The 15,841-nt window shown below is 26.9% G+C and overlaps 1 protein-coding gene and 1 long non-coding RNA gene across 2 annotated transcripts; both read left to right on the forward strand.

The window, feature by feature from the left end:
* The first annotated feature begins 820 nt into the window (after window positions 1–820).
* Window positions 821–2,594, forward strand: LOC114168595. Its single transcript, XR_003600703.1, has 3 exons — window positions 821–908; window positions 1,023–1,106; window positions 2,356–2,594. It is a non-coding gene; the product is annotated as an uncharacterized LOC114168595 (long non-coding RNA).
* A 10,013-nt stretch (window positions 2,595–12,607) lies between these two features.
* On the forward strand, window positions 12,608–14,025 carry LOC114168729 (stress-response A/B barrel domain-containing protein At5g22580-like). Its single transcript, XM_028053642.1, has 2 exons — window positions 12,608–13,048; window positions 13,587–14,025. The coding sequence occupies exons 1-2, from the start codon at window positions 12,930–12,932 to the stop codon at window positions 13,783–13,785; spliced, it is 318 nt and encodes a 105-aa protein (XP_027909443.1). The 5' UTR covers window positions 12,608–12,929; the 3' UTR covers window positions 13,786–14,025.
* Window positions 14,026–15,841: the final 1,816 nt, after the last annotated feature.

A 15,841-nucleotide genomic window follows, 5' to 3' on the forward strand; every position in this document is an offset into this window, starting at 1 on the left:
CAACTGGAATAGATCAAGAGACGTGTTGTTAGAAAAGAAAAATCTTCTGGAAGGATAATCTGGCAATGTTTTTATGCATCAATTCAAAATGTAACTACCCTTGTTTTGTCTCCACACAATGGCAAATCCGATCATTCTCTTCTACAGCATTAATTATTAAAAATAAAGATTATATCTTAATAATGTTATTAAAGTGAGCTAAATTTAATTTGGTAGGTAAACTTTCTTTCTTTATATTTTGCACGAAAATAAAATTATCAAAGAATGATAAAAATATTTGCATTCTTATTACTTGAAAAATAGATTTATAATTCGTTGTTAAGTACAAAAATATATCAAAATTATTGATGATTTATAAATGATAAAAAATTATCAATAAAATATTCATCAATAAATTTTAACAACAAATTTATTTATTCATCGATAATTGTCTAGAGAAAAAAATTAATTAGTAGTTATTCGTTATAATTACTAATGACTTAAATATTTCAGTAAAATTTCTGTGGTAATTATCTACGAATTTAGCTTTCTTCTCTCTCCTCCTCCTCTTCTTATTCTTCTTTATTTTCTTCTTATTTTCCCTCCTCTTTCATTGTTGTTGTTGTCTGTCGTTGTCATTGTAGTTGTTTTGTACATCACCTTTGACTCCTCCTCCTCTTTCATCACTCTTGTCGTCAGTGGTGGTGTAAGCCCCATTTTCAGCTTTATGTGTTTGGGCCTAACCTTTCGTGGCCTAAGGCCAGCCCAGTAAGGGGACCCAATACCCTTACCAGCCCTTAACCCCCATTCACTCTGTCTCATTTTCAGAAACCAACTTTCCATTCCCTCATCTTTTCTCTATTAAGAGCTCTGTTAGGGCACAGAGATTCGCAGCCTCAAGGTTTTAGCTAGGTTCGTCCTACGCCCAAGTAAGTTGAACTCTGAAACTCTTTAACCTTGTCTTCCTTTTTCTGTTGGGTACTTTAGTTTGGTTAGGGTTTAACCCCACACCCCCATCTTGTTCTGGTTTTTCCGCGTTTCAGCTCACCATTTCTATACGTGGAGTTATTTTGGCCTTTGGTTGCATTTCCTTAAGTCATTGTTCCCATTTGTTGCTCTCAAACCAGGTAAGGGAAGCTAGGTATAACAGTTTAAAGTTATTTCTGCATGCTTTTGGTTTGTTCCATGTTTTGATGCTTGAATAATATATTTGATCGGATGAAACTGGTTTGTATGCATTATTGGATGTTGGCTTGAGTTGTTTCTCTGTTGCATGTGCGTTAACAGTGGCGAGAACTGTCATTCTCGCCCAAGCGAGCTCGTCTCGCCTAGGCGAGAGTATCAGAAGCTCGCCCTGGTTCTGCTCGAGCATCTCGCTCAGGCGGAGAGTTCTTGTTTTGAGAGACGCATCATCTCGCTCAGGCGAGAACGGCTCGCCTAAGCGAGCCCTCGAGGAAACCAGTGGTGCTCTCTATTTGTGTCCTCGTTCAGGGGATTTTTGATCTGGGCAAAGAGTGATCTCGCTCAGGCGAGAGGGTCTCGCCCAAGCGAGAGCTCACAGAGTGCCCCTATTGCAGATCTCGCTCAGGCGACTATGCCTAGCTTAAGCGAGACAGTTGTGTAGCTTAAGCGAAGGCTTTTAGCCTAAGCAAGAAAAGGGCAAGTTTGATTCTATTTCCTTTAATTTAGCTATGGTTTGGCTATATGTCTTGAATATGCATGGTTACTTGATCTATATGCACTGGAATTGGTACATTTGGTATGAGTATGGCATGGAAATGTTAATTGGGGGTGTGATAGCATGAGAATTGGATGTTTGTATAAAGGCGGTGGTTGTGGTATGAGAAACATGAAATTGGTGTGTGATAGGCGTAATTTCATGAGTCTCGTGGGGAGATCTCATGGTAGTGTGTAGTGTATATATTAAGATAAGGATTCAAGTAAGGATCGCATCCCGAAACTCTAAAGGGTCAGTGAGTCTCAGGCAGAGCAAACTGACCCAAGTGGTGAGAGTAGCGGGAGGCCCTAGTCTTTGGTAGGATAATGACCTTAGATGCTTGAAGGCTAACCTTGTGTGTGGTAGGGTGAAACTCATTCACAATGGCTATGCAGAGCAGTAGAGGCCACCATAAGTGCAAGCGTCCAGTGAATCCGATCTTATTATATTTATCCGGATAATTAAGTCATAGTGTCTTGCTTGTTTGCTATAACATGATTCTCTGTGCCTACTGTGTTGCATGCTTGGAACTGTTTTAAGTACTTGCCTGCTGTAACATGTTAAAGTTATTTTTTTTTTACACTAGCTTACCCTTTCATTTTGTGCTTATTCTTGTCTTGCTTTCTCTTTTGCGATGATCACCTTATTGGTGGGAGCAGATGGGGAAAATCTTGGAAATAGGCCTGATGGTGGCAGCGGTGCAATTTAGTGGGTTTGCTGTGTGTGGCTCTCAGGAGCAGTTCTATGGCCCTAATGCCTTCTGTAATTTCTTGCTCTGGGAGCATTGCTTTTGTAAAACTGATAAGACTCCTTTAGATTATGTTTTGTTAGAGGCAATTGTTTGATGTGCCTCAATACCTTTTGAGTACTTCCTGGATGACTGTAATGGTAGATTATTCTATTTAAATGGGATGTCACAGGCGGAGCATAGTTCATGTATTGCCCCCTTCCAAAATTCTCAAAAAAATTTATACACTATAAAATATAATAATATATTCTTATTATTTTAAAATATAAATATTTAAAAAATAATTTTATTAAAGATAAAACTCAAAAAATTAATAAATTAAAAAATATGAAAAAATATATTTATCATACATTTTTTTATTTATTTTTTAATTACCATTAATTAATAATTTTATTACTAAAATGTCAAATGTCATATTCAAGATAAATTTAGTTTAAAATTTCAACTCCAGTATGTTATTGTGATGCTTTTATCCATCTAAATTTAAAAATTTTATCAACCATAGTTGACCATGTCATGTGATACTGACACTAACATGTGAACTATACAAATATGTGACATTAATATTGTCATGTGAAACGACGTTAACCTAATACATGACAAAATAAAAAAAAAACGAAGAAAAAATTGAAAATATTACAAACTAAAAGGATCTAATTGAATCATTTTTCAAAACTAAATAACTAAATTGGATTCTTTGTACAAATTGGTTGACCAAAAAAGAATTTTAGCCTCTGAAAGAACAAAGAATAATTTATTAGATATATGTGATTTCTTTTATAGTTATAATTATATTAAATTTTATATTTATTTTTATTGTATTAGTGACACTAATAAAATATATAAATTTTAAATATATTATTTTGGTCACTGAGTGTCGTCGCCCATCACCATTGTTGTTGTCGCCACTGTAGATGATTAAACTGAAAACAAACACTGTCATTATTACATGACACAATCATAATTTGACACGTGACCATTTTATTTAAAAAAATTTTAAAAATAGTATCAAAAATTGCACAAATTAACACGTGACATGTAAGAACACGGTGTCAACATTAACCTAACAATAGAAAAATACCAAGTTAAACTTCTTATCTTTTTAAATTGGAGAATTAAATTAAATAAAAATAATAAAAAATCAAAATTAACAAATTAAAGAACTAAATAAGTAACTATATCTATTTAATAATTATTTAATGTTAAAGTCTTTTTTAATCTATCCTATTTAGTGCGATTAAACCGTTTCTTATATCAATAAAAAAATATTTTATTAGCGGCAATAAAGCTGCATAAGTTTTTTTTTATTTTATTTAATATTATTAATATAATTTTTGAACTAACATAAATAAAATTTTATTACTTTTTTTGTCTTGTATATATATATGTTTTTGACATTAGGTTTGACTCATTATATTTTTTTTATTTTATTATATATATATATATATATATATATATATATTATATTAATTCATAAAAATTAGAGATTTGATGATAGAAAATTATACGATTAAATACGAAAATATATAATATTAATAGACGAAAATATAATATGGTTTACATTTTTAAATGCCCAAAAAAATAACAATATATTTCTTAAAATCTAACGATAAAATTTTTTATACATAATTACATTATTATTGGCATCGTTCGTATAAAAAGTTGTTAAAAAAACTCGCATATTTAACTTGAATCGTAATCATTCAAATATAATTTATTATTTATATTGATGAAAATTTTCATTTTACTAACAAATATAATTTTCACACTACAATTATTAGACCATTACCTCAAACTTTCGAAACTCAAAATATAACTATTAAGATGTTTGGATCTTATAGTAATTATTTTAAAAATAACGATTTAATGATCATGAAAATGTAGTTTTTATAGTAACTTTTCCATACTCTACTTGATATATATAATGAATAATTTAAAAAAGAAATCATGTATTTTCTAAATGATAACTTACTTTAAAATGGTGATAATTATGTATGCATAATTTATTTTAATCTTTATCATTATTAGTATATTGCAATCTAGAACATGCAAAACTGTTTTCTTGGGCTATAGAGAAGGTACATAAGGATATGATTTATATGATCTTCGATCTCATCAAATTTTAATTTCCAGAAATGTTTTTCTTTATGAAAATGTGTTTCCTATTTCTATACCTATTAACTCATCCTTTAGCTCATTCATAGATAATTCTCATTCCTCCTCTCAGTACGGTTCTTTTAGCCATCAATATATGTTTCGGTTTTCTTTCTGTTTCTATACAATTCTGTATAACTCTCTTATAATATTTGGATTAACAAGTTCAATAAAAATGAGATTTTCACGTCACCAAATCTAATAATCATTTAAATAAGATATAAAATGTGTAATTTGAAATATTTTTATGCAAGAAGCATATTTAACTTTATTTTACTCTGTATATTAAAATGTGAACAAAATTCAGTAAATATGAACAAATTGAATTATAATTTTAAATATTATAGTATATAATCTAAAATATATTCTTAAGTTCTGGATTGTGTAATTTTTGGAATATATTTTTAAATTACACAACTCAGATTTTTTTTTTATTAATGGGAAATATGATTTTTTTTTCTTTACATTTATAAAAATTTAAGAAAAAGTTATGAGAGACTAAAAGAAAAAACTTTTGGATTTTTGTAGTGTTTATTTTTCTCTTTTGGGCCTCCTCTTTAATGCAAAAACTGAAGTATATGGATCCAATTTACAGTTTTAAACATGACCCATTTAAATATTTATCTTTATTTACTGGGTATGTATATAAAATTTAAACTTCATATTAATGAAAAGTAATACTATTCTAATAACGTTTAATCATCTTCTATTGTTTTCTTTATAATAATTATTTGTCGGAAAATTAATTAATAAGGTATCATATAACATAATAATGAAAAAGAAAACTTCAAAACTATTACATGACAATGTAATAAATCATGAGTCACGTGAGTGTGTTGAAACTACGTTTGATTCTTTTAAAAAAAATTCTGTTAACACGTTTTTAATGATTCACAGAAACAAAATAATTGTCTTTCTTGTTAATTGAAACTAATCTCAGTCAACAAATTTGACAGCAGCAAAAAGTAGTTTGACCCATTATCAGGAAATGATAAACTTATATATTTAAACGGTTTTAATTCATCATAGTAAATTATAATAAAAAAAACAAATATTTGCTTATGCTTATTTAACTAGGCTGGTGTTTAGGTTTAAACAACTTTTTTCATAACTTAATTACAAAAATCGACTTATTTTTTTCCTTAAAGGGTCTGACATAATTTAGGGGCAACTCAAAAGTTTTAGAAGCCTAAAACAAATTTAAAAAATAAGATATTTTATTTAAAATTTATTTTTTGAACTTTTTGTATGCAAAATTTATTAATTGTCATAATTAATTTTATTTAGTATTTATTTTTTAATAGATAATATGACTAATCCATTGAGACATGGTTGATCTTAAATATACTTTTTAATTTTTAGACTCGACAAGATTCCTTACTCTTACATCTCGCTTAAAAAATGAAAGATCAAGGGTCACGTGGTTCGAAATCAAAAAAACTATACGGAAATGGTTTGAAATATTTTGTACTTTTAGGAAGTGAACCCGACCATAATTAGTCTCGCACAAATAAAATAGTGGTACAGAAGAAAAAAATTATAAGGGGTGCGCGAAGTGAAACGTGGGGTGAGGATTGAGCTTACAATCCACTATATATCAATACAAAAAATCTCAGATCGCAACCAAGAACTCAAGAACAACTATTTGAATCAAAAAATAGTTTTTTAAAAAGATGAGCAAGATAGGCCACAATCGAAACAATTGTTAAGAGACGAATTTTTGGTCTATGAGTCGGTTACCATAGAGAAGGTATTAGCACCTACAACATCAATTCTAAGACAATACCTTTAATTAAATATGAGAAACAAATGTAATTTCTCTAAATTTTTTTTTCCCAAAAATAAGAATAAAAGAGTGCATAAAAGAAACAAAAATATATATTTTAATTAACAAGAATTCACCTTCTCAAAATTGAAAAATTGGGGTGACCTAGTTTAAAATAAAAAGAAAAGTATATTTAAAATATCTTGAAATTTTTTGGATTTTTTAGGAAGTGAACTTGAAAAAATTGTCTTGTAATCAAAACAATGGTACTGAGGACAAATCATAAGGGGTGCGTGAAAAAAAACGTGGAGTGCATGAGGTGAGCTTACAATCCACTCAATAAAACTCTAAAGTTAACAAAACATGAAGATATGCCACAAAAAACAATTAGTAGCCTAGAAACATTACAACAAAAAAAGAAAACAAAGAGGTATGATGAGTAGCTAAAGGATGGGCTTGCAAAATTTTGAAAACAACTATTAGTTAAAAGAGGTGAGATGAAAGATGTAAAAATAATTTTGGATTGGGGATTTGATGATTTGAGGAGCATGATCAATATGATTACCGAAAGAATTTGTTCCTTACCATCAATGGATTTAAAGAGGTGCATTCCTTAATCAAGAAGAATGAGAAGCTTATGTAAGTAAGATTGATTTCTTTCTTTCTGTTTTATTTTTTTTTGTCAAAAACAATTATTATTATTTTGTTTATTCACCCTTGTCGTAGGGTGTGAGGATTGAGCTTACAATCCACTACATAAAACCTACATGGTGCTAGGTTAACAAAACATGAGGATATGCCAAAAAAAATAATAACTAACCCAAAAATAAAAACAAAAAAGTAAGAAATAAAACAAAGAGGTATGGTGAGTAGTTATAGGATGGGCTTGCAAAATTTGAAACAGAGCTACTAGCTCAAAGAGGTAAAAATGAAAGATGTAAAAATAATTTTGGATTGGGAATTGGATGATATGAGAAGCGTCATCAATATGATTATCAATAAAATTTGCTCCATCAAAGCTTTTCAAAGAGATGGACTCCTTAAGTGGGGAGGATGAGAAACTTATGTCATGTAACAATGATTTTTTTTATTTCTTTAATTTTTTTTTTCAAACAAAAAGAATTAAACTTTTTTGTTTATGCACCCTTGTCGCAAAATAAATCGTGACAAGACGGTGACAAAAGGGTTAAATGGTGTAAAAACAGAATTTGGAGTCACCACTATTGTTTGTTCTCGAAAACTAAGAAAAACCATTAAATAAGATATGGTCTACCATAATCATATTTTTGGTTTGTGAGTCAGCTACATGTAGGGACGATATTACCACCCAACACCCGTTATAAGTCAGTATCTTTAATTAAATATGCGAAACAAATGTGATTTTTCTTCATGTTTATTTATTTCTCTCAAAAATAAGATTAAAAGGGTGCATACAAGAAACAAAAATTTATTTTTTAATTTTTAAACCCCGACAAAGATTTACCTTGTTTCGTATTTCGCGTTAAAAATGCAAAATCAGAAGTTACATAGTTCAAATTTGAAAAAACAATATCGAAATAATTTTGTAAGATTTTAGATTTTTTGAAAAGTGAACCTAACAAGAATTGGTTTCACAAATAAAATAGTGTTACAAAGAGTATATCAGATGGATTACGCGATACACAGAGTGCAGTGTGCTACTAAGGAAGTTTACAATTCACTCAATAAAACTCATGATTAACCTTGTTTTTCATAGTTCTACCAAACAAAATAACTTTGTTTATTTTGATTTTAAGTAGAAATAGAAATTTGTTAGGATGATCATGATATTATATGGGATCACAGTAAAATAATAGATCAAATTCCCTAATAAACTAGTATTTTAAAATATAAATATATATTAATAGAAAAGAAATGAAAAAGCTTCATTAAAATTATGTTTCATTAAGTGATGAAAATGTCATTAGTATTAAGGGCACTATATTTAGTTCTTAAGTAATAATTTGAGTTTCAACCATGTGGACGGAAAAAATAATGTTGGAAGAGTATATTATAGTCTAATTAGGAAAGATTAACCATTTTCGTACCAATAAAACTATTATAAAAGACCAATAATACGGTCTTAACAAATGTTTTAAAAATATACCAAATGCTTATTAAATTTACTTGGTTGTTATCGTCCATGAAATGAATATATAACAATAAAGTAAAAAGAAGAAGAGAGTTTACTCCATAATTGTTTAGACATTTTTAATTTAACTCTAGGCCACACTTAGTTCTATAGGTAAATGCACAATTGATTTTGTATTATTAAAACATATATAAATTAGGCTTAATTATTAATTTAAATTAGAATACAGCAGATATGGGTATCCACAAGTACAAATATTATGATATTCGTACCCGCTGCATTAATATGCAGATATTAAAACTCACAAATATCTATTTACAATATTCATTTTTTATCCGTTGTGAAATTAGTTATCATTGTTATTGTTAAGGTGAATTACTATTTTAGTTATAATTTTTGTTGGTTTTATTCACTTTGATATATATATATATATATATATATATATATATATATATATATATATATATATATATATATATATATATATATATATATATATATATATAAAATTAAATCTATGTTAAATTAATTCTATTTAGTTATTTGCATTAGATTTCTATAAACCGCGTTAACATCATCTTTGTAAATATTATTGATTAGTTCATAGTATTTTTATTCTTTTTATATTTCTTTTTCAATTTTTGTTTAAGTTTCTTTTCACGTGTTAGAATTTTTCTCATACCACGTGACAATGAAACTATAATGTGACACCACATAGACCTTAACATGTAAAAGAAAATTAAAAAATTTAAAATTTAAAAAAGTTTTATAAAAGATATATTATTTTTTTATATTTAATTTCAGAGGACCGAGTGTTCGCTCCTATATATCTCAACAGGAAACAAAGTTAGGTAACTATTATAGTATAGAAAAGATTTGTACAATGATCATTAAAAAGTTAGATTAATTTATAATTTGTTCGCTATATTGGTTTTTGATTATTTTAATCTTTATATTTCTTTTAGATATATAATAAAATAATAAATTTGCAATTATCTTCTTTTCCAGATATTTCACTTTTTTAAGTATTCTTTTATATACTGTTTAGGTTATATGATAGTTGAATCGAGATATCAATTATGTATTTATTGAAAAATTTACATTTTGAATAGTGAATTATTTTGTATCATAAAGTAAGATTTATAAACAATTAAAAGTGTAATATATACTTAAATACTAGGTATGGTAATAAGATAGGGTGGGCACATGTTTCAATATATCGTACATATCTTTGAAGTAAAATTTATTGTCCCATTTAGCAGGTACAAGATTTTTGTTTTATCTTCATCTATTTCGGATACGAAATATATTCGTACTTAGTGATGCTTATTTATTGATTCAATATTAATTAATTATTTTTTATAAAATAATAAAAATAACAAAAATATAAAATTATCAAATATTTAACATAAAAGTATATTCTAATTTGTTGAGTGTCAAATATTTAAAAAAAATATTATAATTATATAAATTTTAAATCAAAATACCGAATAACAATCGGATAAATATTTCACAATTAGATATAAATAAAATTTGATGACATCTATACCATCTATTAATTTTACAAATTAATTAAACAAAATTGATAAAATTAATTTTTTTTAAAGTTATAAAAAAAATATTTAAGTTTAAAAATATTTCAAATTTCTCTTTATTTCTTTTTTAATTGTAATGAAATCTTATTAATCAATATTATCGAATTATAGAGAATGAAACCTCTTTATACAAATGAGGTGGTTACATTTATAAGAATACATTAGAACATAAAAAATTGTTATATAAAATATTATCAAAATAATATTTTACATAAAAATAAATAACAAACAAAACTATTAAAAAATGTAAAAATTATCAAACATGGTCCTAAAAAACTCTTTAACATACCTTTAAATTAAATTACATAAAAAAATTATATAATTAAAATTACGATAATAAGATGAAAATTTTTTTGAAATATGAGAAAACTTCTCAAATATTAAATATTAAAGTAATCGAGAAAATGAAAATAGTTTAATGAAACAAAAATCTTTCAAATAAAATAAAAAAATAATACCTAGTAAATAAAATTTTAGGCAATTGAAGATTCGAGTGCTAAATACCCACGAATTGGTTCATTTTCCATCTTTATTAAATATATGGCTTAAATATATTAGAGAAATATGTTATTTCATTGTTTAGTCATTGCTGTTCATTTTGCTCAAATCGCGCCAAAATGTAAAATAAGTTTATGATTTTTATCAAGTTGAGTCTCATAATTTTATTTTATGTAAGAATAATGATATTTTGAGTTAATTTTAAATTACCTTTTCAATCATTTTTCAATTAATTTTATTTTTTAATGATGTGATATATTAATCTAAAAAATGATTAGAATAATAAATTATAACAATAAATAAAAAAATAGATTAAAATATTATTATTCTTTCTATAAAATTCATTTTACGCCGATTTAGTGTGCCATCCAAACAAGAATCACAATAGATGCATATTGTGAAAGAGAAGATTCGTATCTTACCTTTTCATATAAAGTATCACACAATACACCATCATACAGCAATGATTTCATGTTTTTTTAGTGGCCACTCTTCTTCGTATGAATAGCAAGTCAATTACTACCCAAAAAATTATTTCATTACCTTTTCTTAGTGTTTTACAAAAAGACATTTCTAACTCTAATCTAAGATCCACATGTGAAAAGAACTCAATGTAATAAAAAAAAAATGTATGTTGAAATTTTTTGTTAATAATATTGAAAATTTCACTTTGAGATAAGACAAAATTAAAGGATATAAATGAATTCAACCATCATCTTTGGACCTAACTTTATAAGATTATTAGATTTAAAAAGTTTGATGTCAAAGTTGTTCAAAGTCTACTCTAACAAAATTTGTTATTTATTAGACATATGTAGATGAAACTTTACTTATAAACCAATAAACTAATTACATGAGGTTCTATTAGACTTAAAATTTATTTATTAAGAAATAAATACTTTTTTTACTATATATTATATGTTAGTGATTAACATGTAACTAAGTTATTTTCTTTTTAGCAAAAAGTTAAATTTACATGCTATTTCTTTAATCAAGTAAATTTTATACCACTTAAATTTCTTAATCTAGGAGTAAATAATGGAGTCTATTATTGACTAAAATATCATCAATTATTGAAATTTGGACTAGATTAAAGAAAAAAAATTCTAAAAAAATCAGCCCAAATAATTCAATTGTATTAAAGGTTTTTGATTTCATAATATCTCATGATTAAGACATATTACCAATTCTATTGATCTTATTAGGCTATCTATAATCAATAATGCGTATTTTTTCACATGTCATATCATATAATCAAGTTAAATATTGTTGGACTTTATATCTATAATAACATAGAAACATGTTGTTACAAAATAAATACTTGTTAATATTTCTACATTGTTCAGGAATTGAGATTAATGATATTCAAATATATTTTCTTCCTTTAACCTGTAAATGATGCTAATGTTTTGATCTTAAAATCTCTTAAGATAATATTAGTAGGATTAAATCAATGTACTTAAATAAAGACTCTTTTAGTATTTAACCAGAGATTTATTCTAATATATTCTATAATCTCACGTTACTTAGAAATTAAAATTAAAAACAATTTAAATACATATTTCTTTTAATAATTCAATTAAATCTTTACATACAAAACCCAAAAAAAAAAACTCCAACTTTTGAAAAACATAAAATATCTCAAAAATGGTTGAAAAAGATATTCACAAAATTTCCAAATTCCCATGTAAAAGGCATTAAATGATTTCAACATCATTTATTAGGCAAAGTAAAAAAAAAGTATTTTTGGAATTAAATAGGTGAAGTTGATAAATAAAAAATGACCTGCACATCATTGTTGTTTATTGAAGTGAGTAAAGATTCCTTAAAGATAAGTACATAGGAAGATGGCATTGATCCATGAATTGAAGAAGTTCAATAATTTACCTTGGTGGTGCACATGGCAAGGACAAGAAGAACAGTCCAGAAAATGGCACCACTTTTTCTTGAATAGAAAATGGCAGTGAAGAAAGGAAAAGGGTTGTGACACATATATTATGATAATGTTTTCTGACTCTGAATGAGGCCAACACATAACTCAAACTTCTAGAGGGAAATGACCCCAATGGTGTGTCCTTCATGCACAATGACAATTACACCAGACAACTTTTACTGTGCAAATATGGAGAAGAAGTTGCACCATGGTGGGTCTATGTTTCAAACCAGTACCTTTCCTCATATTCAACCGTGGATTCTGTCCCCAAAAACTTTTTTGCTAATTCATTACCCCAACACAGCGGTGAAATTGCTCTTCTAGGATCTCACACTGTAAAATACTTTGTGCCTGCATCTTGTGGCTTTTCTGCATAAATATGTGCCTGCTATGAACTATACTTCTGGTTCATAAGACTTGTGTTGCAGCTATGGGATCCTTTAATCACTATGTGATTGTTAAGTTCAAGGATGGTGTTGCAGTTGAAGAACTCATTCTAGGGTTGGAGAAGATGGTATCTGGAATTGATCAAGTCAAATCCTTTGAATGGTATAAAATCATATCTTGCTTTACTTTATTTCTAGATGGTGTGTTCTTCTTTCTCTTAAAAGACTTACTTTTCTGCATTTTACATGACTGGTTAATAGTTCTTTGTCATCTATGAAGAGTGCTTGGCATCACTTTTAAGGTTTTTGTTTGATTTTTGTCGATCATCCATAAATTTATTATTTTAAGATTTTGGATTAGAGATGATGTCAATTTCTGTCGGGTTTTTCAAGAGAGAATTATTAGAAAAATACAATATCAACGAAACCTGAGCTCAACCACACATAAAGATTGACACCACTCTTAATTCAAAACCTTGAGAAGATGGATTTATAGTCTTCATCTTACATGGTGCTTAACTTTCTCATTTTTATTTCATGTAGAACTTAGATTCATATTTGGATTCTTATCGATATCTTGTACGCGATCGATTCGGTGTCTCACCGGTGTTCTGTTTTCCCGGTATTCTTTCTTGAAAGACGCATTTAGTGAACAACTGATGATATGCTAAGACAAGGTTTGACTCATGTTTGAATGACAGGGGAAAGGACATTGAAAGCCATGAAATGCTAAGACAAGGATTCACTCATGTTTTCTTGATGGCATTCAATGGAAAAGAGGAGTTCAATGCATTTCAGACTCATCCCAATCATGTTGAGTTCTCAGGAGTGTTTTCACCAGCTGTTGAGAAGATTGTGGTGCTGGATTTTCCATCTAAGCTTGTCAAAGCACCAGCATGATCCTCAACTTATTCAATCAATTAAACTTTCCATCTTTATAGTACTACATGCATGTGTGTTCTTCTGTTATGCTTGTTCCTAGTATTCCTGCATCTTCTTCTGCAGTTTCAACTTCATAATAAGCTCTCTCTTTTTTTCCTGATTAATGAAAGTTCTAGCAGTTCCATTGGTTAATACTATGAAAATGTTTCATGTGAAAAATAATGTTGATGTAATACTATTAATTCTCTCCAATGTTTTTACTCTGTTACTCAGATTTGAAAAGGTATCAATTTTTTCACAAAGGGTTGTGTGATGAATGTGAAGAGTTTGAACCCTTTATTGGATGAGTCTAGATTTTCTTTGTTGAGATTTTAGTACTCTCTATATAAAACAAGTTTTGATGTATTTTAAAATATAAATTCAGTATTCATATATGTATTTTGAAGGTTCAGGAAGAGAGATAACACTAAAAATTGAGAAAAAAGAAATCTAAACTTTTATTCGGCACTCATTTGAATCTCTTGGAAATTTACATATCAATTACTAATGAAAGTTACTTGATACTTTTATCAATAGTATATAAATAATTTGTTACAAAATTTCAATTATTATTACATATAATAATTCAATCTTTGATTATGTTATTTTTAATGTTACAATATTCCTTAAAATTATTTTATCTACTCAAATATGGTATTGATATTTTTTTATTATCATACTTTATATGTTCATACATGATATAAATATTTTGATATTTTTTTAATATGTTAGCAAAATAAATATATATATATATATATATATATATTATGTATGTATAGATTTTTGTTACAAAATTCACTAGTAGTCTATACTGGGTGTTATCTTTCTATGTTTATATTTTACTTTAAATTTATACAAATTGATAAGGAGTGTGCCAAGTCGTGATAAACATTCCCCAAAAACATTTATTTTTCTAAATCATTATATTGTTTAATATTTGATTTCAATTTCTCATTGCAACAAATTAAATTTACAAATATCGCAAATTTTATGATATTAATTTATAAATACCATAAACTTTATTATATTAAAGGTGACTTAGATCGAAATAGAAAATTGTCATCAATTTATGCAATTTATTTTTAGATAAAATTAATGCCAAACAATTCCACTAAAAATAATTAGTGCAATTAAAAAATTATACCAATAATCTTGATGTATTAGTTGTAATATTATTTTTTTATAAGTTTATATTTATCTTCTTTTTTATTTGAGATAATTAGACAATTTATCTTAGAACATGAATTTTGGTGTCACTTTCTACCTCTCTTCTTTTCCACCCTCTCAATCTATCCCTTTCTTCCACTTCTTTAAGAAAATTATACTCAACATCTTCCTTTTACTTTTTAGGTCATGTTGTCAACTTTTTTCACTTTCATCTCCTTATTAAACTATTGTGCCACTCTTAAACAGAGGTGCACTAACACCAATCTATGAATGAGAGGAGCCCAAAAAAAAAAGGTTATCTTCAATCATTTAAAAAAAAGTACTTTTGTTATGTTAAAGTTAAAATTTGTATGTATAAAGAGTCCTTATATATTTGTAATTTAAAAATAAATGTTACCTTTGATATTTTAAAAAATAAATTACATGTTTAGATGTCAAAATCAAAACTTGTTTTTATTATGGATTCACAAAATGTCACTAATGACATGTGTGTTTATTCCCATTATTCTTTATTTTGAATATGTATTTTGAGTAGAATATCACTATAATCTTTTTATCTCTTAATCTACTAAAACACGTTTTTATGATATAATATATATATATATATATATATATATATATATATATATATATATAAATAAACTGAATCTTTAAACAAATAATATCCACTACTCAAAAACTCATATTTTATGTTGAACTTTTTTTTAAGGAAATACTTATAACTTTTGTTATGAAAAAAAAATTGAAGAAAATTGTTGTCAATTTTTTTGTAAAATATTTTCTATAAAACACTTTTCACAACAACTTTTTTAGGAAATATTTACGAATTTTATAATTTTGTAAGAAATAATCACTTATAAAGAAATTA

This window comes from Vigna unguiculata, chromosome 11 (genome assembly GCF_004118075.2).
Source record: "Vigna unguiculata cultivar IT97K-499-35 chromosome 11, ASM411807v1, whole genome shotgun sequence".
NCBI lineage: Eukaryota > Viridiplantae > Streptophyta > Magnoliopsida > Fabales > Fabaceae > Vigna > Vigna unguiculata.